This window comes from Leptonychotes weddellii, chromosome 13 (assembly GCF_054177405.1).
Source record: "Leptonychotes weddellii isolate Sample4059 chromosome 13, ASM5417740v2, whole genome shotgun sequence".
Classification (NCBI taxonomy): domain Eukaryota; kingdom Metazoa; phylum Chordata; class Mammalia; order Carnivora; family Phocidae; genus Leptonychotes; species Leptonychotes weddellii.
The window spans coordinates 222,982-247,298 of NC_138381.1; the positions used below are offsets into that span (position 1 = coordinate 222,982).

Sequence of the window (24,317 nt, forward strand, 5' to 3'; positions counted from 1 at the left end):
CTTAGACCCCTGCTCTTTGGAGGACGGGTGCTTCTTGCCCACCTGGCGTCTGCAGGCTGCCCCAGAAGCACGTGCACGGCTGCCTGCCACACGGCTGGGTAGCTGCTCTGTGCTGGGAGCTAGAAGAGACCCAAACTGACTACTTCTCCTGGACAGCTGCAAGCCTTCAGCCGACTCTGCAGTCCCCAGATAGTCCCATCAGACAGATTCTGCCATGTGGTCGTTGCCCGGTGGGGAGAGATTCCTGGTGCTCCCTGCTCTGCCCTCTTCCCAGGAGCCTCTCCAAGGTTACAAGTGATGTTGGAAAGAACGTTAGGGCTCGAAGCTGATGGCCAAGAAAGAATTCTTGAGACATTTTTGGTGCAAAAAGGTGGTTTTATTAAAGCACGGGGACAAGACCCCTGGGCAGAGAGAGCGGCACTGGGGCCAGGAGGAGTGGCCCATTATATACTTTCAAGTTGGGAGGGGGTTAGGGATAGAGTAAGTCTCTAAGGAATTTTGGAAGCAAGGTTTCCAGGACCTTGAGGGGTCCAGCTATTGTTGGGAAAAGGTCATTTATTACGTCTAATAAAACCTGAGTCATGAGACCCTTCAGATGTACATTGGTGGGCCGTATGCTTGGGGGATGATTGCCAACATGTATCTTGAGAGGGAGAGAGATAAAGGAGGTTTCCAAAGGAATTTTTACGTGTTAAAGCAGACTTATAAGATCCTGGGGGTGTTGGGATAATGTTAAGCTAAGATTGCCTTTTGCCCTTAGTAAAGTATTAACATCGAGGCAGTTGAGTCCCTGAAGGAAGGTCACTCTGCCTGTTTCAAGGACTTGTCAATGGGCTGTAGGTAGTAAGGAAATTTATTAAATTTTCTGCCTTTGTTTCCCACAGAATTACTCCCTGAACAATTTTGACCCTTAAATCTTTAGGTTGCTGAGGTTGGAAGGTCTCATTTTCTTTTTTTTTTTTTTAAAGATTTTATTTATTTATTTGAGACAGAGAGAATGAGATACAGAGAGCATGAGAGGGAGGAGGGTCAGAGGGAGAAGCAGACTCCCCGCCGAGCAGGGAGCCCAATGTGGGACTCGATCCCGGGACTCCAGGATCATGACCTGAGCCGAAGGCAGTCGCTTAACCAACTGAGCCACCCAGGCACCCCTGGAAGGTCTCATTTTCTGTAACTTCTTCCTGCTGAATAGGGGCATAGAGATGTGCCTACCGATGGGTCAACACTGGTCAGTGGGGCTTATACAGACGTAGGAGTTACAAAAGGCAGCAGCAGCTGAATCCAAGGGAGACATGTGTGGATCTTCCTGAGTGGAAAGGACTATCTATCGGATGGAAGTTATGGCAGTGAAGGAGTCTTGACACCAGGTGGAAAGACATGTGAGAAAACAGCAAAACATGATTAGTGTAACAAAAAGAAAAAGAAGCCCAACTCAGAGTCCTTTGATAGTTGACAAAAGTCCTTCTCCAGTCCAGGAGTTTAACCAATCATTAAAGGAAAGAGAGGGATTATTTAGAGCGCCAATTTGAGTGTTCATATCAGAAACCAGAAATAGTTTGTGGTAATCTGGAATATATATGCATAGCATTGTGTTTCTATGATAGCACAAAATTTCACCTTGTGTAGCAGTTAAAACATCTAATGCCATTCTGTTTTGTAAAATTTCTTTAAGCATTTGTGTTACTTCAGTATTTAGTAGAGAAATGCTATTTTGGGTATCACTTAGGGCCTTGACTGTGTACTTATGAAGATGGATGTTGGTCATACCAATGAGACACAGAATGTGTTCACCACTGTTTTAAGTTTGGAAGGTTGGCTAGGTTGGCAATGGTTTTAACAATGCGTCCATGCATCCAAGCAAAACCCAGAGTCCAGTGGCCTGTCCAGCCTGGGGGAAGCCATGGCCACAAGCTAGAGCCACATAGCCACTGGGTCCCGTTAGGAGACAGACAGTAAAGATATCAAGGGCTGTTCATATTTGGAGGGCCATCTTTTGAATGTGTAATAAAAGACAGTCCATTGTTACTTCGTAGGGACCAAAGGGAGTCCAAATCTGGGGACAGTTTCTCTTAGCAAAGCTTTTGTCGCCTCAGTGGCCTTTTTACCCAAATCAGTAGCCTAGTGTAAAGCCTGTCTTACCTTCCGTTGGTTATTCTTGAGTATAAAGATTTTTCCCACATTATTAACAAGCCACTCCTGTGCATTTCTTGGTCTGAATAGGCTGGACTTATGGACTTTATTGGAGTTAAGTCTGGTAAAAGACTTAATAACTTGCTTATTTTGTGCTGCCTGCTTGGCTGCATAGTCTATTGAATTGTTTCCTTTAGATTCTAAGGTCAGATCCCTTGATGTCCTTTGAGGTGAATTACAGCTACCTCCTTAGGTAGGTGCACAGCCTTAAGAAGAGTCATAACTTCAGGCCCCTATTTGGTTGGGGAGTTATGGCTTGATAATAATCCCCCCCTTTTTTAAAGATTTTCTTTATTTGACAGAGAGAAGACAGTGAGAGAGACCACAAGCAGGGGGAGTAGGAGAGGGAGAAGCAGGCTTCCCGCTGAGCTGGGAGCCTGATGGGGGACTCGATCCCACGTCCCCGGGATCATGACCTGAGCTGAAGGCAGATGCTTAACGATTGAGCCACCCAGCCGCCCAGATAATAATCCCCTTTTCCTCCATTTTTTTTAAAGATTTTATTTATTTATTTGAGAGAAGGAGAATGAGAGAGAGACAGCATGAGTGGGGGGGAGGGTCAGAGGGAGAGAGAGAGAGTGAGAGAGAGAGAGAACACAAGAGGGGGGAGCGGGAGAGGGAGAAGCAGGCTTCCCGCTGAGCAGGGAGCCCGATGCAGGACTTGATCCCGGGACTCCAGGATCATGACCTGAGCCGAAGGCTGTCGCTTAACCAACTGAGCCACACAGGCGCCCAATCCCCTTTTCTTCCAAATTGCTCTGTGAGCATGTAGGACTAGGGAAGCATATTTGGAGTCAGTATAAATATTAATTTTTCTTATTCCTTCTTCCATGAAACTATTGCCATCAGTAAACCAACTGTCATCTGTATTTTCAACAGGGGCTCCTTTTAAATCTGATTGACTAGAATAAACAAGATCAATAACCTCTAAATAGTTGGGGCTCTATAGAAGTACAATGGTCAGGTCCAGGCATAAGGATAGCTGGGTTTAAAGTCTGACAGGTTTCAAGTATTATTTCAGGCATATCTGTAAGTGTAGCCTGGTATTTACCAAGTCGGACTCCATCATCCATTGGTGGCATTTGGTCTCTAAGACACTGAACCTGATGTGAAGTCATTACTGTCAGGGACTGTCCCAGAGGAAGCTTTGAGGCTCCTTTTACCAGGAGAGCTGTTGTAAGCTTAGCTAAAGCCCTTTGTTTGCAATTGTACCTCAATAGAGGTGGCTTCTAGGATAAATATAACTAAGGGATAATACCATCAGGAGGACCTCTTTGTCTGAGGTCCAGCGTTAACAATAGCCTAATTACAAGGAATCACTGTCAAGTAGGAGAAACTTGTCAAGACATAAGGGCGCCCCCAGGGGCACCATCCAATCCAATTGTAAAGAAAGTGGGGTCATCCATTATCTCCACAAGCCCATAGTTAACCCCATAGAGTGGGGTATGCTCTGGCTTTTTTTTTTTTCAAGATTTTATTTATTTATTCGAGAGAGAGAATAAGAGAGAGAGAGAGCCATGAGATGGGGGAGGGTCAGAGGAGAAGCAGACTCCCCGCCGAGCAGGGAGCCCGATGCGGGACTCGATCCAGGGACTCCAGGACCATGACCTGAGCCGAAGGCAGTCGCCCAACCAACTGAGCCACCCAGGGGCCCCATATGCTCTGGCTTTTAAGGAGCAATTTTGTAATCCCAGCCACACAGAATTGGTCAAGGTGATAGCTGAGTTATACAATTGTTGAGGAATCTATCCCATTTCCCAGTTGTTCAAATAATCATACGCCCATGGGGTCCTGTTATTATCCCCACAGAATAACAAGCAAGGAGATTGTCTATACATGAGCTTCTGTGGTAATTTCTCTTCTGTTTACCTCAAGTTGTCTAGCTTAGGTAAACAACAAACATGTAAAGACAATCAGATCTAAAATTTAACATCCACAAAGGTGTGTTACTGAAACATAATTTTTCTCTCTAAAATAACCCTCATATTTAAATCAGAGATAGCCAAAGCAGGACTAATTTATTCAAAAAACAAGTCCAGTTTTAACAAACTTGGCCTAATTATTTAAATAAGCTCAGCAAGAATAATGATTGATCATATAAATCTTTCAGAATCTGCTTTGCTGGAACTTTTATAAGGAATCTCTAGGCTGAACTCTTAGTAGTCTATCCAGGCCAGAAGCCAAGCCAAGTACTTGCCATCACACATGCCTGCAATACCTGTAGATGTGGGTGGATTCCTCTCCATGAGGCCCTCAAAGTATCCAGAAGTTCGTGCACCTGCCAGGAAGTGACATTCTTTACTCACCTGGTGAGGCTGCTGGGAACTCTGTAAGCAAGGTGTGAGGCCAACATTTCCAAGGGGTTATGGCTCCAGGTTTCATAAAGTCAACCTTAGTTCCTCAATACTGTCTAGTCATATCTGAGTCTATGCATGTCTCTCTCAAATATGATGTTCCAGTCAAAGCCTTGGTAAAATAACCAAGGTTTCCAATGATGTCCTGTTACAAGGAGAACAGATTCTTATTGAACTTATGCAAATGACTATGATTGCCATGGAAGAAAGAATACTTACTGAGACCTTTTTAATTTCAGGAGAGAAAAGTTAAATGCTTCAATTTGTTCACAAATAAATACTTTGTTATGTTACTGTAAGTCATAGATATCCTAAGTGAAAGTTTCTTTAATCTGTAATAGTAAACATTAGAAAACCGGCAATGTTGGGGCGCCTGGGTGGCTCAATCGTTAAGCGTCTGCCTTTGGCTCAGGTCATGATCCCACCTGGGATCGAGCCCCGCATCGAGCCCCGCATCGAGCCCCGCATAGAGCCCCGCATCGGGCTCCCTCCTCGGCAGGAAGCCTGCTTCTCCCTCTCCCACTCCCCCCTGCTTGTGTTCCTGCTCTCGCTAACTCTCTCTCTGTCAAATAAGTAAATAAAATCTTTAAAAAAAAAAAAAAGTCACACCCAACTTATAAAAAAAAAAAAAAGAAAACCAGCAATGTTTCCAACAAGAGTCACAAAACTATAATCATCTTTTTAGTTCATTTAGTCCCATGTTACTAATTCTTGTTTAGTTTGAATGGAGCTTTTAGTTAGTTTTGGAAATTCTTACTCATTTCAGTTTTGATCTGAAAGATATTGAATACCTGTTTTTGCCCTAAAAGTCCTTTATATGAACCTCCTTGAGGATAAAACTCATTTTGCAAGACAATAAGAACAATTATAAATGACAAAAACTCAGAAATGGACATTGTTAATGATCTGATTTGAGAGTTCATTATGATGCAATTGACAAGGAAACTCAGTTATTTCTGTGACACGTAACACTTTCATAGCCAGAATATCTCCTTATACCAGAATGTAATATACCAAACAAACAAGCCTAATTAGTCAATGAGACTTTCTTTGTTTACGATTTAAATCTTGGAGAAGTTTGCTAAAACCTTAGAAGGTTTTAAAGCACATGCCTAGATAGGATTAGGGATGGTCAAACACCTGATAAAGGCAAAACACAGAAACTGGTTTTTCTGGGCAGGCAAAGAGAAAACAACTGTCTTCTTGACAGAGAGAAAGCAGACTTTCAATCTTATACCAATGTACTTTAAAACCCATTCATTTCAATCTTAGTCCGTCCTGACTATGCCTGAAATTCCTTTCCAAGGATTTCCCTTTACAAACCTACAACTTTCCTTTGCATTCAGATTTTGTCCCAAGCCATTTCTTTCCAAGCAACCATCTCATTTAGGACAAAATTGCCTTCTTTTACTTTCAACAAAAAATGCATTCCCATTCCTTATATCTTTCTTACACATCTCCTACCTTTCTACATACAGGCTTGTTTCCCTTATTTCCATCAGTCTTAATTACATTTAGCAGAATTCTGCACTCTTAGAAACCTTAGTCTCCAGTGAAGACTAAGTAGTAACCAATTGTGAACTGTTACACCAGAATTCTTTAGGTGGCAAATTTATGAACTGGTTAAGCAAAAAGCATGTTTACCAACAGACCCAAGTATTCTTAGCTTCTTTGCAACAGAAGTCAAAAGCACAAACCTACATCCAGTAATCAATGACTTAGCACTTTAGCCTATTTGGAAAAGACCTAGATGTCCAATGAACTTAATCCCATTTATCATCCAAGTAAAACTTTAAGTTTCAGGTTACCAAAGACTTTGAAAGCTATCTTTTTTTTTTTTTTTTAAGATTTTATTTATTTGACACAGACAGACACAGCAAGAGAGGGAACACAAGCAGGGGGAGTGGGAGAGGGAGAAGCAGGCTTCCCGCTGAGCAGGGAGCCCGACGCGGGGCTCGATCCCAGGATCCTGGGATCATGACCTGAGCCGAAGGCAGACGCCCAACGACCGAGCCACCCAGGCGCCCCTTGAAAGCTATCTTAACAATTACCCATGAAAACTTTGAAACAGACAAGATTAACCATCATTTTAAGTCATCTTTTTGCTAACAAATTGCAACAGGGATAACACAAGCTTATCTGATCTTCAGCAAACCTTGATGGAATAAAAGTTTCACATTTAGTGCTGATAACTTTAAAGACATGTCTATCTTAATTAAACCAACAAATGTAACTTAGTTCAAATACTGAATTACGTTCCATCTGGATCCTCCCCATTGTCAGTTTTTACCTGAGATGCTGGTGGGGAAATCTGGAGTGGGTGGTGTTAGGTCCAGGGGTTGCTCTTCCTGCTCCTTGACAGTGAAGGGAGGAGCCCTGGTGCCTGAGGCATCGAGGATGGTATAGGAGCCAGTCACGCAGGCCGCCCCCAAGGTGGTGTGGAAACAGAAGGGGGAGGGGGAGACAGAAGAGGCCAAGTGCTGCCAGAAGGCAGAGAAAGGGTTCCTGGTTTAGAGCTCATCAGCTCCAACAGAGGCGCAGACGCCATGTTTTCCCGACAACACGGGGGCAGGGGTTAGGCAGTCCATGTCCACCACAGAAGACAGGGAATTTCCCCAAAACAAAGGGAGTTTGGGCAGCTGCTTGGGAATATTCCTTAAAGTCCCCGTCCCAAGGGAGACGAACCACATTTGGCTCCAGTTACAGCCATTAACCCTGGAAATGAGTGAGGCTAGAAACCCCCACATCTATTAGAAGGAACAGAGAGAGTTAGCATCCCCTTTGTCTGGGAGGGCCTGTGTTTCCTCCAGCAACGTGGGTTTATTTGGAGGAGGCCTATTTAGATAATTATCATCCAATATGTCAGGAGGTGGTTTACTAGCTGACACATTTGGGCAAACACATTCTGCAAGAGGCCCTTAGGTCGGGGTCCTGGTGTAGAGCAATGAAGGCCTAGGTACGAGCAATGAAGGTACCCTAGGTCCATTTGCCCTGTTTCCTGCAGGAGATCTAACTGACAGATCCAGTTGAGGTCATGCAGTGTTTGTTACAGGAGCTTAGTCCTTTCCTAAGTTTTGTGATCCAAATTGCTTCCAGTGGGTTAAAAGGCAGCCCAAGGGAGAGTCCTCAGGAGCTGAAGAAAAGAGAAGGTCCATTACCCAGAAAATCCGCCCCCCTCACCCCACCAATTCCTGGGTGACGTACCACATACAGGATATGTCAGAGTTTCCTCAAAGCGACCCGAGGTGTCCCCTGAACAAAATTGCTATGACCACCACCACTGATAAAGACCCCTGTAGGAGGGAGGCCTGCCCTCCTCCCACTACCCCCTCACATTCTAGACGATGATGGGTGCCAGCGTATGGACTGAAATACCGTGCCTTGAAGGTTGTGCCGGGAAGGTCACGCCTTATTTTACCTTGCCTTGAAGAACCTGCCATTTTTAACCCATGGAGAACAATAGAAAACTTTTACAAGGGGAAATTACCCAATGTTGTAATTTAAGTAGCTAGTAGAAGACATTGACGGAAAACAGTAAAGATAGAAATCCATCATGATCTAAGTGATACTCCAACACATGTAGTCCTTACAGTCAACTTCTCTAGGAAACGGTCCCCAGTTGGGTTTTAATTCCATCAGGTACTGGTTTCGGCCGGCTCCCAGTGGAGGTCCCTCAGCCAGAAGCGGCTAGACCAGGGATGTGGAGGGGATCACCGTAGATCAATCAGGAGGAAACCTCACACGGGAGTCTTAAGATTGGCAGCCGTCCTGCTGACTTAGGTGGCTGTCCCGTGCCCAAGACAGACAATTTTGTATAAGGACAGGAATAAAGACAGGGCATGAAGTTTCTGGGTCTTATTACCATCCTGTCCAGGGTACCAACTTCCAGCCAAAAGGCAGGCTTTCTCCTCCCCATAGAGTAGCCACAGGCTAGAGGATTGCAGCCCGAGCAATTGGCATGGAAGTGTTCCAATAAGACCATACTCCTTGAAGAGCCCCTGGAATGAGAGTAAAGGAAGAGGAGAGAACATACTTACCAAGTTTGCACCGAAGCTCAGAGTCCGATGAGACTCTGGACTCAAAGCCCCACGTTGAGCACCATATGATGTTGGAAAGACATTAGGGTTCGAAGCCGATGTCCAAGAAAGAATTCTTGAGATGTCTTTGGTGTAAAAAGGTGATTTTATTAAAGCACAGGGACAGGATGTGTGGGCAGAAAGAGCAGCACTGCAGTCATAAGGAATGGCCTATTATATACTTTCAGGTTGGGAGGGGGTTAGGGATAGTGTAAGTCTCTAAGGAATTTTGGAAGCAAGGTTTCCAGGACCTTTAGGGGCTAGCTGTTGTTGGGAAAAGGTCATTTATTACCGTCTAATAAAACCTGAATCATGAGACCCTTCAGATGTATATCGATGGGCCGTATGCTTGGGGTATGATTGCCAACACGTATCTTGGGGGGGTTTAGAGATAAAGGAAGTTTCCAAAGGAATTTTTATATGTTAAAGTAGACTCACAGGATCCTGGTGGTGGGTGTTGGGATAATGTTAAGCTAAGATTGCCTTTTGCCCTTAGCAAAGTATTATTATTTTTTAAAGATTTTATTTATTTGTTTGGCAGAGATAGAGACAGAGAAGGAACACAAGCAGGGGGAATGTGAGAGGGAGAAGCAGGCTTCCCACTGGGCGTGGAGCCCCATGCAGGGCTCCATCCCAGGACCCTGGGATCATGACCTGAGCCCATGACCTGAGTGGAAGGCAGACGCTTAACGACCGAGCCACCCAGGCGCCCCAGCCCTTAGCAAAGTATTAATGTGGACGCAGTTGAGTCCCTAGAGGAATGTCACTCTGCCTGTTTCAAGGACTTGTCAGTGGGCTGTAGGTAGTAAGGAAATTTAATAATTTTTTTCTGCCTTTGTTTCCCACATCACGAGCACCTTGAGAAGCTTGTAATAGATACTTTCAAATATCCCCAATAAAGGTTGTCCCATCTCTCACCTTGACCAGCCTTGTATCTGGTTTTTATTCCATACTGTGCACCGCCAAGGGTGTCTTCAACCCCCTCCCCAAAGCCACCCTGAGGTATCTCCCAGCCTGTCCATGGGCTCCTGTCTGTGTCCCACAGTTGCCTTGGGAACAAAACCGAAAATCTGAGGAAAACAACATGAAATTTCTTCTTTTTCAGGTGAACAATTTATCAAGTCAAAATCTTAATGAGGAAAAGCTAAGGAAACAATCCATTGGGTTGGGGGACTGAGGGCAAGTGCTCAGCTCCCTGGGGTTCCAGTCAGAGCATGGGGACCCCAGGAAAGGCTCCCAGCGAGATGTTTGGGAGGGAGAGAAACCTATAAGAATAAAGAGTCTTGGGGACTTGGTAGCCAGTTAATATGCACTTTATAGTTAAAAATTCTTAGGGGGCCTGGCTGGATCCGTTGGAAGATCATGTGACTCTTGATCTCAGGGTTGTGAGTTCAAGCCCCTCATTGAGTGTAGAGATTACTAAAAAATAAGTAAACTTAAAAAAATTCTCTTTAGGGGCGCCTGGGTGGCTCAGCTGGTTAAGTGTCTGCCTTCCGCTCTGGTCATGGTCTCAGGGTCCTGGGATTGAGCCCCACATCGGGCTCCCTGCTCAGCAGGAAGCCTGCTTCTCCCTCTCCCACTCCCCCTGTTGGTGTTCCCTCTCTCGCTGTGTTTTTTTCAAATAAATAAATAAAATCCTTAAAAATAAAAAAATAAAAAAATAAACAAAACTGCTTTTGTCACTGCTCAGGGCAAGATCATGATTTAAAATACCTGAAGGAATGTGAATAAAAACAGAAAACTAAAGTTGCCTGAAGCATTTCTGGAGCATATTAATTATCCTTTAAAAAGTAGCCCACCCAGGAAGGCCAGTAGGAAGGAGGATCTCTAAAGGCCTGGAGCTGAGCTTCTACTGGGCAGAGAATGAATGTCCTGCCCCTCTGCTTCCTAAAGTTTTAGTGTTAGCATGAGGCCAGTGGAAGAAACCAGATACACAAGGTCCCTCATTGTAGGACTCCATGTATAGGATATATCCAGAATAGGTAAATCCCTTAAAACAGAGAGTAGATCGGTGTTTTCCAGGGGCTGGAGGGAGGGGAGCAGGGGAGGCGTGTGGTTTTATTCTGGGGTGAAGAAATGTTTGGGAGCCAGACAGGAAAGGAGTTGGTATAGCATTGTGAATGTACCAAATGTCATCGAATTGTTCACTTTAACAGTGCTTAATTTGTGTTGTATGAATTTTGCCTCAATTTAAATATATAAGAAAAGGGGGAGGTTCATAAGCAAAAGTGTGCATTTCTGGAGACAGAGAGCCCTGTATGTGCGTGATCTGAATCAGCCAGGAGCCCTGCATTTTTTTTTTTTTTTTTAATAAGGTAACATTCACAGGTCCTGGGGATTAGGATGATACATTTGGGGGCTATTCGCTGGCCTAGCATAGCTTGGCTGGCTTCTTTTGTTTGGGAATGCAGGAAGCCATGTAACAGATGCAGCATCTCAGATGAGCTTTCCTCTCCTCTGCTTGACTGACCGATGGTTCTAGACCAGTGAGTGCACTCTGATCCCAGACAGTTGGTGTTTAAAAGGACTATAAGCTAACTCTCCAGTCATCAGCCCGCCTTACTGGAGACCTTTGTGGGGTAAAATCCTGGACCAAGAACGCAGGATTGTATCCACTTAGCTGGGCTCTGCAGATGCTGTCCTGTGTGGACGCTCATCTGATACACTCTGATGGATCCAGAATGGCAGGTGGCTATGGGCTGGTGACCAATTTGCCTGTACATGCCAGGATGAACAGATGAGCAGCTGTGACTCCAGATGCTCCAGTGGGAGTCAGGAGGGACGCCTATAGCCTTCCTCCAACCTCCAGAACAGAGTGAAACATTCTAGGGTCTTTAGAGCTCCGGGGAGGAGGTGGCTAAGTAGGAACACCCACTTTTTCCTCCTAGCCCTGCCACGGTTTCCTTGTCTGTGTTCCATTCCTGATGCTTGCTTCCTGGGGATACTCTGAGTAGCCATGACTCAGAAATACCTACATCAGCCTCAGAGATTGGAGGGGATTGAGAATGAGCCTGTGTTTTATTGAGGCCCTGCTCATCACACCAGGCTTGTCTGGGAGTTAGTCTCCGTGAGGTCGGAGCTCTTCCCATGATTTCTCATGAAACCTACCTGATAGGAAGCAGGAGGGCAGGCCACATCTGGGAGTGGGGAAGCTGGCCAGCCAGGTGTGTGGCCCCAGGGCTACCCTTTCTCATCCACCAGGCCTTCCTTTTTGGAGTGTTTCAGGTCTGCCCTTGTTGAGATGGGAGCCCTGAGGGGAACTCCCCTGCAGACAGAATCCTGGGGCTCTGCAGTTGGTCTCCTCTGCCCTGAGTCCCACCTGCAAGGGTGCTGGGCACACGGGGCTGGCTGGCTTCTCACAAGGGTCCTCACTGACCCCCCCATCCCACTTGGGCCGTGGGCTTCCTGCACGCCCAGCCCACCAGCATCTATGTCCAGAGCACCTGCACGAGGGCCCCCGGGGGCTCACCTTGGTCAGGGAACTCTGGAATTCCTATTTCTTTATCTGGCGGTGGGCACGCTATGGATTCACCTCCCAGAACTGTGTGCTTGAGATAAAGCCGTGAACCACTTAGCAAGTTACAGAGTGGAGTAACTCTGCGACTGATAAACTCGCGCCCTGAGCCAGTGGTGCTGGCTACCGCCCTAAGTGACCCCCTGGGCCTGGTTCCCCAGAAGAGCCGCCCCTCCGCCTCACCAGAGACCAGGTTAGCCTCTGACACCTGCTGCTCAGGGCTCGGCCCGCGTCAGGATGGGGACCCCCCCCAACTCCTCAGAATATGCAGCCGTGGAAGGATCACCTGGGGGCGCTCAGGCACGACCTGCTGGCCTCAGACGCTGCCCGGGTCCCCACGAGAGGGAGTCCCCACAAGAGGGGGGCCCCGGGCCTCGCGCAGACCTCCGCCAGAGACAGGACCGGGTCCTCCGCTCTCGGGGGCGCGCCGCGTCCACACGGCCTCTTGCCCGGGCACAGGTGCGGACGCGTCCACGTGGGTCCCTGGCTCTGGAGGAGCGGCCTCGCCAGGCAGGTACTTGCTAACCCGGGCCCGGCGTGAGGGCAGAGCAACGTCGCCACCGAGCCCCCAACCCCGACCCCTCCCTGGGCGCCCGGTGCGCTCTAGGACCCAGCGCCGGTCGGTCCGCCGCCCGGGTGGGCGGGGCTCCTGCACTGTGACGTCACGCGGAGGCGGGGCTACGGCGCTGGGACGGACAGAGGGACGGAGGACGCAGGACAGACCGGGCGGGGCCGGCGCGGGCGCGGACGTGGGCGCGGCGGTAAGGGCTGGGGCTCGGATCCGCAGGCCGCGTGTGGGCGCGGACGGAACGCGGGCCCCGGGCCTCGGGATGCGGCGCGGGCGGCGGGTCCCAGGACCGAGCCCCTCGGAGCCCCCGGCCGTGCGTCCCACCCCCGGAGCAGCCAACCTCCCTTCGTACTGAGCGCGCTCTCCCCGGACTGAGCATGCTCGCCCCGGACTGAGCGTGCTCCGCCCCATCCCGGCCGAGTACTCCCTCCCGGGCCGAGCCACCCCCCAGAATGAGCGTGCCCCGGGCCCGCCTCCCGCGTCCCCAGCCGTGCGCCCCGCACCTCTGTTCCCCCGCGGGTGCCGGTTCGCGCGCGGAGGGCTCCCTGGGGCGCCAGTGTCTGAGGGGCGGGTCGTGCCCCAGCCGTGAGCCCCCGCGGTGCCCCGGGTGCGCGACCCTCACTGTGCCGCGAGGCCCCTGCTGCGGAGTTCTTACCTCGTCTCCTCTCCCGCCAGGCTCAGGCTCCGATGGTGGAGGGTCGCCCCGGGAGGCAGCGGCAATGTGGGGGTGACCGTCAGCGCGCGTTCGAGGAGCCCGTGAGAGCAGAGGGGACCTGGGCCAGGTGGACGTCTGTCGGCTGGCAGGGCGACACAGGGGTTCGGAATGGAAGCAGAAGGCTTGGATTGGCTTTTGGTCCCCTTGCACCAGCTGGTTTCCTGGGGGGCAGCTGGGGCCATGGTCTTCGGAGGGGTGGTGCCGTATATCCCCCAGTACAGGGACATCCGGAGGACTCAGAATGCAGAGGGCTTCTCTACCTACGTGTGTCTGGTGCTCCTGGTGGCTAATATTTTACGGATCCTCTTCTGGTAAGTTGGGGGCTTTCTATGGGATGCTTCCAGAAAGAGAAAGAGATGGCTTTCTCTTTTTGGGGTTTCGGAATGGGGTGGTGGTGGCGGCAGGAGGTGGTGAACGCATGAGATTATTTCCCAGGGAAAATGGGATTGGAGTGGAGACTCTTACCTGTAATCTTCATTTCATGTCACTCATACAGCATCACATATTTTCCCACAGACGTCTGGGTGCTGGGCAAGGTCCTTGGACTGGGTCCCTGCCCTCAGAATTTGCATGGGAGCAGGAGAGAGAAAACAGGGACTGGAGAAGTAATTAAGAGTAACAGAAAATGATGAGCTGTAGGAAGGGCATGCTGCGGACCACTGAGCCCCTTAGGAGGGGACATCAGGCAGGAAAGAGTGTTCAGGAGCCCTGTGCAGGGAAGGCTGTCCCCTCAGCCTTCTCTGGTGTGTGTACAGTTTTGTTTTGTTTAAATAGGAAAGTCAACTTTCTGGATAATACTTAAGAGACTATTTTGTCTTGCCACTCCCAGCCCAGCTTCCTCTTATTATCATTTGCATTCTGGTAAGGAAGTTGAAATTAATTTTAATAGTTCTAAAGCCAGGCATGTTTGGGAGGGGGCATTTTTAGAGGAAATGAAATGATGTCTTATAACCTCATTCTTTCTTTCTTTTTCTTTTTTTTTTTTTTAGAGAGAGGGAGAGGAGGGGGGTGGAGGGAGAATCTTAAGCAGTCTCCATGCCCAGCGCAGAACCCGATGTAGGGTTTGATCTCACAACCCTGAGATCATGACCTGAGCTAAGTCAGATGCTTAACAGACTGAGCCACCCAGGCGCCCCATTATAGCCTCATTCTGAGACCAAAGAGGTCTGGAACTTTCCTTTCTTCTTGACGGTCCCAGATCCTCTGTCAGCACAGGTAGTGAGGAAGGTTGCTCAGGAGGGCAGCTGAGTGCAGAGGTGGGACAAGGGCTCCAGGCAGCTGGTGTCCACAGCTCTGCTTCTGGCTCCTCCTTTTGGCGTTTTGGTCACTGACTAACCATGTTTTTTGCTAATTCGTTTTTAAGTCAACCTTATTGAGGTATGGTTTACATTAAATGAAATTGCCCATTGTAAGTGCACAGTTTGATGAGTTTTGACAGTGTCCCCTTGCCATCACCATCACAACCGAGATAGGAGTTTTCTGAGCCCAGAAGTTTGCTCTGCTCTTTGTGTTCCATCCAGCGGTGCCAGGCCCTGGGCAACCTTTGATTTATTTTCGCTGTGTGGTAGGTTTGCCCTTGTCTGGGGCTTTTAAAAGGTGAGCTGGTAAGTCAGCCCCTCCCAGGGGAATTTGTCACATCACCAGGTTTGTCTCCGGGCTAGGCTACTTTGGAAGGAGGGGTCATGGGGGCTTATTTGTTTCTTTGGTGCAAGTTGAAAACCCACATTTTGAAGATCCGTCCTTTTCCTTTGGCTGGGGGCAGAGATCACTCGCTTCAGGGTGACATGTGGCTTCTTTCTCTAAAATGGCTTTAATCAAATCTAAGGTTGAACAGAAGCAGGTCCTGAAATATAATTGTATCTGACACCGTTGTTAGTTCTGAGTGGACTGGAGGGGCGTTCCGGGGTCTCCCAGGCTTGGGCTGTGGAATAAGTTTTCTCTCACAGTGGAGGGGAGGTGCCTGACATTGGCTCGCCTTATGGGAAAAAAGATCAGTTGAGAGGTCTCTTCCTTAAGTATGCTTATCCTTCACAATTGCAAAAAGTGGCTAGAATAGCTAATCTACATCCAAATATCTGCTTTGATGAAGTCAGAAATTAAACTAATTTCTTGAATGCCAAGTCTCAGGGCCTCTGGATTTAACTGGCATTTGCACTAGGAGTCCTCTCTTCACTGCAGGGCCTGAGACTTTGAGAAAGAGTCTGGAGCTTTCTCCTAATGCAGCACAGAGTGGCCTTTTGTGGGATTCTAAACTTCATCCATTGGCGAGTCTATTTCTATACATCCAGTTTGTCTTTTCCCAGAGTCAGCACCCTGAGCTGTCCTGGGTCACTTGAGGGGTTCTGTGGCGATTTCAGCCAGTATTCCAGGAGACTGCAGCAATGTGTGGGATGAAGGGAGGGCTGGCAGAGGGCCCTGGTCCCTCCTCGAGAGTCTCTCTGGCCTAGAGGTGTGCTTTTCCTGCATTTCACACAGGGTAGTTACTTGGGGTTCACATGTGAAGCCCAGCAGACAGGCTGAGCTCCATCTAGGACTTTAATGTGTGCCTCTCTGCCCACCTAGTCCTGGGGCCCACTCCTCTGAGGGTGATGCAGATCCTCCCTTTTATTTCTTTTTTTTTTTTTTTTAAAGATTTTATTTATTTATTCATAAGAGACAGAGAGAGAGAGAGGCAGAGGGAGAAGCAGGCTCCCCGCTGAGCAGGGAGCCCGATGTGGGACTCGATCCCAGGACCCTGGGATCATGACCTGAGCCGAAGGCAGACACTTAACCATCTGAGCCACCCAGGCGCCCCCTCCCTTTTATTTCTTATCTGGAGCCTCTTAAGCCCCCACTCCTGTGTCCTCTTCCAGACTTCATGGGTTAGCAGCCCATGTGATTTAATAGGTTTTTGAGGGTTTCCCATGTTCCAGACACTGGTCTAGATGCTGTGGGGTTTACACTTTAGCAGAAGCATTGTATGGAATGTGCCATCTACACATATATGGGTTATGGCAGGCTCCAGGTGAGATGGAAGGTGGGTCTACACTAGAACAGTGGTGGAGTTACAACTGAAGAGTGTGTTTCCCAAAGCTGGCTGAGACCACAGTCCTCAGAGCTCCAGTCTGGGAAGCCCTTTGCGGATTTGTGGTATGAGGCTTGTGAGTGGCTCTGCAGTTCTGTAGGAGGGGCCAACTGAGCTGTGTAAACCCTGGGTTTCTAATAACTTGTGGAACTCTAATGCCTTTATTTTTTTAAAAAAATTTTTAAAATTTAGGGGCGCCTGGGTGGGTCAGTCAGTTAAGCGTCTCCCTTCGGCTCAAGTCATGATGCTGGGGTCCTGGAATCAAGCCCCACGTCCGGCTCCCTGCTCAGTGGAGAGCCTGCTTCTCCCTCTCCCTCTGCCTGCCACTCTGTGTACTTGTGCTCTCTCTCAAAGAATAAATAAAATCTTTAAAAAATAAAAAACAAAAAAATAAAAATTTAAAAACTTTAAAACTTTTTTAAAAAGATTGTATTTATTTGTCAGAGAGAGAGCAAGCACAAGCAGGGGCAGCAGCAGGCAGAGGGAGAAGCAGGCTCCCCACTGAGCAGGGAGCCTGATGTGGACTTGATCCTAGGACCCTGGGATCATGACCTGAGCCGAAGGCAGATGCTTAACCAGCTGAGCCACCCAGGCGCCCCTCTAGTGCCTTTATTTCTTAAAATTCTTATCATCCTTTTGCAAAACTAGCATTCGGCAGATTCTGTAAAGTGCTGATGGATAGTATTTTGCCTCAGAAGAGTGGCGTCAGGAGAAGCCAGGAGAAGGGCTGAATGATGCCTCGTAACTAATAATTGCAGACTTGTGATTTTGTAGAGAAGGGGAAGGACGAGGCCAGGGTGCACAGATGGTATTAGACCTTCCAGCTGAGAGCCTTGTGCATTCGTAGAGATGGTTCTCAAGCTCCATCAGTATTGGATGAAAACACTGTATCAGAGAGATGGTAATGTTGTATGCGGTGTTTAATAGCTTGTATCAGAGATGCAGTGACATCGTATCAGAAATAAGGGAACACTATCAGATGTGGCAACACCATGTCAGGTGTAGTAACACTGTATCAGATATGGTAACAGATCAGAGCTATGGTGTCATCCGATCGGAGCTCTAGTAAGCATTATTTTTTTTTTATTATTTTATTTTTTATTTCTTTTAAAGATTGATTTATTTATTTGAGAGAGAGAGAATGAGAGAGAGCAAGCACATGAGAGGGGGGAGGGTCAGAGGGAGAAGCAGACTCCCCGCCGAGCAGGGAGCCCGATGCGGGACTCGATCCCGGGACTCCAGGTTCATGACCTGAGCTGAAGGCAGCCGCCCAACCGACTGAGCCACCCAGGCGCCCATCTAGTAAGCATTATAACTGAGATGTGCTCACATTGTATGGATGTAACACTGCTGGGCGCATAGTAACATTCAGCTAAGGGTGTAGAAGTCAGTGTGACCCGGGGAAGTAGATACACAACTTTTTTCTACTTGAGCTTTTCTGTTACTTTGAGGACATGAAAAGGTGTTGCCTGTAGAAACTTTTGCTCAAACTTGGTGAAACATTGCATAGCCTCTGCAATGTGTATCTTCCTAGGGGGAAAGACAGGCCCTTTTAGACTGGCTTGTCTGCGCAGCAGGTCCTTCACTTGTCTGGTGGGCTGTCCCATCATTTGCCTTAAGAAGAGGTTGTGCCGGGGCGCCTGGGTGGCTCAGTTGGTTAAGCGACTGCCTTCGGCTCAGGTCATGATCCCAGGGTCCTGGGATCGAGCCCCGCGTCGGGCTCCCTGCTCGGCGGGAGGCCTGCTTCTCTCTCTCCCACTCCCCCTGCTTGTGTTCCCTCTCTCGCTGTGTCTCTCTCTGTCAAATAAATAAATAAATAATCTTTAAAAAAAAAAAAAAAGAAAAGAAGAGGTTGTGCCAACGCACATTCTCAGGGACAGGAGAGAGAAAATGCTGACTTCTCTGTCAGTTTAGATGATTAGCTTTAAAAGAAGAAAAAGCTTAACCGATTTGATAAGTAAAAAATGGTATCTTTCTATTTAATTAGCTTTTAAAAGTTACTAATGACATTGAACCTTGTTTCATATTTACTTTGTCTCTTGTTTATTGTTTGTGGAAAGTGTTGCTTTTTGAAATTTTGTATGTCGCTTAGCCTGTCTTTCTAAAATCAGTTAAATATTCACCTCTGCTCCCTCTCACTTCAGTTTAAATGGTCTTGTTTTTATTGCAAATATTGAGTTCATCTGGATTCAGTTTTGGGGGTATGGTTTAAGGGGAAGTGCAAACATTGATTTCTTTGCCCACAGTTTTTCTAGTCACTGTTTCTGTTGAGAATTTAAAAAACCAAAGTGGCCTTTCTCACCTAATGGCTGCAATTGCACATCTTCAGCCTAGTAACTGGAAATGAGCTGGTGTGAGGAGCCCCAGAGTACCTTATTTTATTGTGATTCTTCCCGGCCTGCTCAGGAAGGAAGCATTTCCAGTCTCGTTAGGCTGACATTGAACTTTTGCTGTACCCTTGTCTGACCCTCACCTCTAGAAGAGTTGACCCCTGGGGACAGCTAGGTAACCAGTGGGATCCAGTTCCTAGAAATGACTGGCAATGTCCTTAAATAGCCTTCAGGGTTCTAGCTGCACTTTACAGAAGAGAGGAGGCCCAGAGGCGGTGGGTCACAGGTGTGAGGGCCCTGGAGCCAGCCTGTGGCAGAGTCCGTAAGCACCCCCAGTACCCCCAGTCTGTGCTGCTGGCTCAGAAAGCCCCAGGGCACCATCACCTCTTTCTTGCTGCACCTTCTGTTCACACAAATCTGGCTCATCAGCCCTTTCTTGTTCCAACCATTTAGCATTTCGGCTCCTCTCCTGAAGGAGAGGCCCAGATGAAGCAGCAGGATCCCAGGTGAGCCCAGGTGACATTTCCTGGGGAAGCAGGAAGAATCTGGTGGTCATGGAGCTGTCTGCTGTCTGTGTCCTGGTCCTTCTGCCTTTCCTGGGCCCAAGTGGCATGGGCCTGAGCCTCTGTGACCTCAGGCCTGCTCTGTCCTTTGCTCAGAGGACACAGGCCGGGCCTTGACCTCAGAAGCCAATGCAGGACACTGGTCCTGGAACTGGTCTTGGTCCCCCACTCCCCAGGGAGTATCTGGCTTTTCTGGTTGCTTGACCTTCTGTGGGATCCTCACCTGGATGCGACTCCCCTCCAGGTGGCACATTCTCACCTGCTGGGCCAGCTCACCCTGGCCAGGGCAAACCCTCGTCAGAGGTGCTGTTGCTGCTGTCCAGCGGATGTGTGGAGTTCTCTGGAGAGGCTCACATTGGTTAGAACTCCGGCAGGGCGGTACGTTCACAAACTCAGGGTGCTGGAGCAGTTGTGAGCGTCATTTTTCTCTGTGAAGGATCATTTTTTCTTTACCGTGTAGGTAGATTTTCTTACTGTGTAGGGACACCTTTCAAAGACATGCTCCTTGGCTGGGAGAGCAGGCTGCATCTAATCTTGTCCTTCACAACAAAGCCTGGCTGCTGAGTTTTTGTCTTGATTTCTCATTGATTTGGTGTTGGCAGGTGCTGGGTGCCCAGGCCCACACCCCATCGGGAGCTCTGCCGCAGCTCGGTGTCGTGGGTGTGCTCCTGCCGAGCTTCAGTGGTCAGCTCTCAGTGACCGGAGTCCCTCTGTGGGGGCGAGCAGGGTGTAGACTCAGGCCAGAGTGGGTGAGAGGGAGGTGGGGAGGGGGGCCGGGTGGTTTTCTCTGTATCTTCTTTTCAGGAGCAGCTGGGAAATCCGACTGCCATGCAGGGTCTCTTGACTTGATGCATTGACTACCAGCTCAAGTTTTGGAGATACCCTTCGGGCCACATTGCAGCCAAACCTAGTGGGATTCCTGCTCCACAGTAGCCAGGCTAGAATCGGGATTGGGGCTTTAAAGGGTGCCATGTCCAGGCCTAGCCTTAGAGATGGGCCTGGGTCAGCAGTGATTCTCGTGGCCATGGCAGAGACCCCTGGCTGGTGCGTGAAGGGTAGTGCTACACTTCTCAGCCCCTGGGGTTTGGGGTCTGCTGCTGGGGCCCGCTTGTGCTGGTCACTAGATTCTGGTTGTCACCTCCAGGAGCTTATGGCTCAGTTGGTGAGACACTGCACCACCAGAAAAACATCAACAGGAAGGGCATGAGCACTGGGCAGGGTTGGGGGCTTAGAGAAGAGAGTGGGCAGCAAGGCCTGGGTGGGGAGGGAGATCGACAGCAGGCAGAGAGGCCTGGGCTGGGGTCAGGGCCTCAGGTTGGGTGTGGGAGGTTGTGCTCTCAGCTGCCTTCTCCTCTTCGCTGGTGGGGGGTGCCCTGGCCCCCGCTGGTCTGCTCACGCCATGGGCTGGTCTGGCCCACTGACCCCACTCAGCCCAGGCAGGAAGCAGGATGTCCTGTCATTCCTGGACTCTGGTGTGAGTCTTCCCAGGGAATTGGGTGATCTAGAAACTGTGGGCTTCTTGTCTGGTGGTGGCTGGGGCCTCTGTCGGCAGGGCGCCTGGCTGTGCGGTGGCGGAACGCGGGAGGCCCACTCCACCCCATCCGCAGTTCCTGGGAAGGGAAGTGTGGCTTTTGAGAAGCCCTGCATGTGATTCTAGAGGTGTCCCTGCAGAGGGGGTGTTGTGGCCCCTGGTCCCGCTGTCCTAGAGTGCTCCCAGCCCCTGCCCACCCAGCTCTGTCTCACTGCACAGCCTGGAGGCCCAGGCGCTCAGGGCCTAGCCTGTGATGGATGTGAGAGACTATCTGGGGCCACTCAGGAGGTGGCCATGGGGGTCTTGGTTGGGACCTGGGCAGGGAGAGGCAGTGAGGCCCCTGGTGCCCGGGGGCCCTCCTGATGCCGTGGTCTCTTTACCTCCCCAGGTTTGGAAGGCATTTTGAGTCACCGCTCCTCTGGCAGAGCATAGTCATGATCTTGACCATGTTACTGATGTTGAAGCTCTGCACTGAAGTCCGCGTGACAAATGAGCTGAACGTAAAACGCCGTTTCTTTGCAGGTTGGTGATCTGCAACTTTGGGAATAAAGCCCTCAGTCAACAAGCAAAACTCCTCCTGTGTTCATGGGTGAAGTAAGAGCCGCTTTGGTGTTACCTGAGTGGCTCTCGTTTCACCAAATGCACGGTTATGTAACTGACGTGTTTCCAGTGTGCTGAGTGTTTATTTAAAATGGGATGATCTCTTCCCTGAAATTTGGGCAAGTTATGAACTTAACGTGTTCCTGTTCACTGTGATTGTTACGCGGGGACTCTGAATTGGGGTAGGAGGTGTGTGTCTGTTGTCGGTGTCTTTTTTGGCACGATCAGGTCAGAGAAGGATTTGCCCAAGAAGGCAGTTTTCTCTGTGTGTGTGGCTGGTACATAAAACATTCCCTTTCAGTTACCATTTAGCTGAGGTTGAGTTAACTGGGATCTTCCTCATGTACCTTGTTAAACATTCACCTGAGGTCATGCTCTTGTGGGGCCGGTGGGTTGTCACCTGGAGCGGGCCTGCAGGGTCTGCACGCTTGGGCGGGACGAATTACACGCTCAGCCGTGCTGCTCCGTGACTTTGTGGCTCAGAAAATAGAAAATACTTCTTGTTTTTGCCTTTTCCTTTGAAAAAGCTCCTTCTGGGCTGATGTTTGTGTTTGAACACACAGGAGGGTTAATGCCTTACTTCTGGTTTTCTTCTAGTTACTAAATAGAAGACAGCTCTCACTTTGATTTTGTCTGAAGTGGTGTGTGTGATCTCAGCTGTCGCTTAGAGAAGCGTTTTTGCTGGAGTGTGTTTAGTTCTGGGGCTCCTGTGGACTTGAGGTCTTGCTCCTGTATTTTCATTCCTGGTGGTTATTTTCTTTCCGTTGGAGCAGATCCTTTCCCCTGTGTAGCTTCTGTTTTTAGAGATGAAGGTATGCCAGTTTCAGTCTTTGTAGAAAATAGGTCAGCCTCCAGCTCTGGTGGGTGGCCTGGACCAGTTCATGTCACTTTCGGTCAAGTGACCACCGTGGTCTGCTTCTGTTGCAGTTTTGTTCTTTCTCCCCCATTAATCCCTCCTCTGAGACCCGTTCTCCTATCTCGCTGCTGACAGTGCTGGTCGTACTGCTGGTCTCGCCTTGAGAGCAGGGCTTCTCCGCCCGCCCAGCCCTTAGGAGGTGAGGGGCTGGCACGGCTTCTGCCGCTTCTCTCTGTGATCTGCGAACCTCACCTTCAATGTGGCTCAAGGTCTGCGCCCGCTGCGGCGGGGGTGGTGTGGGCTTGGTCAGTAGTGTTTCTGCCCCCCCAGGGAAGGACGAAAGTCAGGAGAAGAAGACACTTGGTGCCCACGGTTGCTTGGTGTTCCTCTGCCTCAGGCTCTGAAACGTGAGATCAGGTGTCATGATCTTGCTGGAAATAGTGTGAGGCTCGCTGAGGGGGTGCCAGATACAGCGGGGGTGTGGGCCTCCAGGCCAGGGAGCAGTCCTAGAGTCTAACCTTTCTGTGACCTGGTTGAAAGACAGGCCGTCCGCTGCCCGCGTCTGCTGTCTGCCTTCCTGGAGTCTCACCGGCAGGTCTCCAGGAGGCACAGGTGAGCGTGAGGGCAGGGGCAGACCTCAGGTGAGCGTGAGGGCAGGGTCAGACCCTGTGAGCAGGGAGCGGGGCCTCTTCCGGCAGCTCTTGGCACCGCAGGTCTCTCTCGTTCCGTCTTGACTGCTAGTGTCGTATACAAATTCTTCCACAAGGACTATTTCTAATTCTGGTTAACTAGGATGGATTGAGTTAAAATAGTGAATCCCAATTTCCAGGGATAGGCCTGCAATCTGAATGTTAACAAGGGACCCTCTCTTCGATGAGCAAATGAACGGAGCCCCCATACATCCACACCTGGGAACCTGTGAGGGGCCACATCACGTGGTATGGGGCTTGCAGCGGTGAGGAGCGCTGAGGCCTCCAGTGGGGGTTGTCCCGGACTGTCTGGGTGGACCCGTTGTCGGCAAAGGCCCTTAGAGTAGAAGAGGAGACAGGAGACGGCCAGGGATGGACTTGAGGAAGAAGTGGTTCTGGCTTTGGACGTGGGGGAAGGGGCAGGAAGCAGAAGCACAGCAGGCTCTTGAGGCTGGAACGGCCCTCATCTTCCAGCCGGCAAGGACACGGGGACATACAGAAAACAGAAGTGAAACAACAGACACAAATCCAAACACATCAAAATAGCATTAAATGTGAATGAATTAAACAACCCAAATCAGAGGGCATAATTGCCAGAATGAATTTTTTTAAGGTCCACTATATGCTGTCTAGAGGAAACACCCGCTCAGGTCGTGATGCCGGGGTCCTGGGATCCAGCCCTGCATCGGGCTCCCTGCTCGGCGGGCAGCCTGCCGCTCCCTCTGCCCCTGCCCCCCCCACCCCCCAGGGCTGCGGTGGGCTTTGACCTTGCCTCTTGGAACAGCAGCCCCCTGGACCTGTCCCTGCCTGGCTGGCCTGCTCTCTGCAGTATGGCTCTGGTGGGGGATAGAGGACTGTGCCTCATGACCCCTGGGCTCCTTGCTGGGCCCCCAGACAGCCTCAGATGGAGAACCCACCCCTAAACTCCGCCTGCCGGAACACAGCTAGATGTGTTGGAGAATTCTTGAGATTCATACTTAATTCTTGAATCCATTTAGATTTACATATTTTTGTGTCTCCTACATATGAGATACACAGCATACTCCGAAGGGAAGCTTTTTAATGAAATGTGTTTTTTTTTCCTGTCCTCTGCTAGAAGTGGGAGGGTGGGGGATGAAAACTGACCAGTTCCAGCTGGAAGCTCTGAGGTCACGTGACCGTGGTGCCCTGGGCCTCCCTGTGGAAGGCGGGCGGCCCCCACTTCCTGGCGGTTTTCTGCTGGGGTGTTGGGAGGTTGCCTGGGGCCGGCTGACCACGCACACTTTCA

The 24,317-nt window shown here is 49.5% G+C and overlaps 1 protein-coding gene and 1 long non-coding RNA gene across 4 annotated transcripts in view; both read left to right on the forward strand.

The window, feature by feature from the left end:
- Window positions 1-12,809: 12,809 nt before the first annotated feature.
- SLC66A2 (solute carrier family 66 member 2) overlaps window positions 12,810-24,317 on the forward strand; it is a 57,869-nt gene continuing 46,361 nt past the window's right edge. For all 3 annotated transcript variants that reach the window (XM_031038425.2, XM_031038427.2, XM_031038428.2), the window contains exons 1-3: window positions 12,810-12,895; window positions 13,378-13,728; window positions 21,294-21,427. In XM_031038425.2, coding sequence (XP_030894285.2) covers window positions 13,526-13,728; window positions 21,294-21,427 — 337 coding nt within the window. In that variant the 5' untranslated portion in view covers window positions 12,810-12,895; window positions 13,378-13,525. The remainder of the gene's footprint in view (window positions 12,896-13,377; window positions 13,729-21,293; window positions 21,428-24,317) is intronic.
- Window positions 16,893-20,960, forward strand: LOC145716718 (uncharacterized). Its single transcript, XR_014139522.1, has 2 exons — window positions 16,893-18,106; window positions 18,333-20,960. It is a non-coding gene; the product is annotated as an uncharacterized LOC145716718 (long non-coding RNA).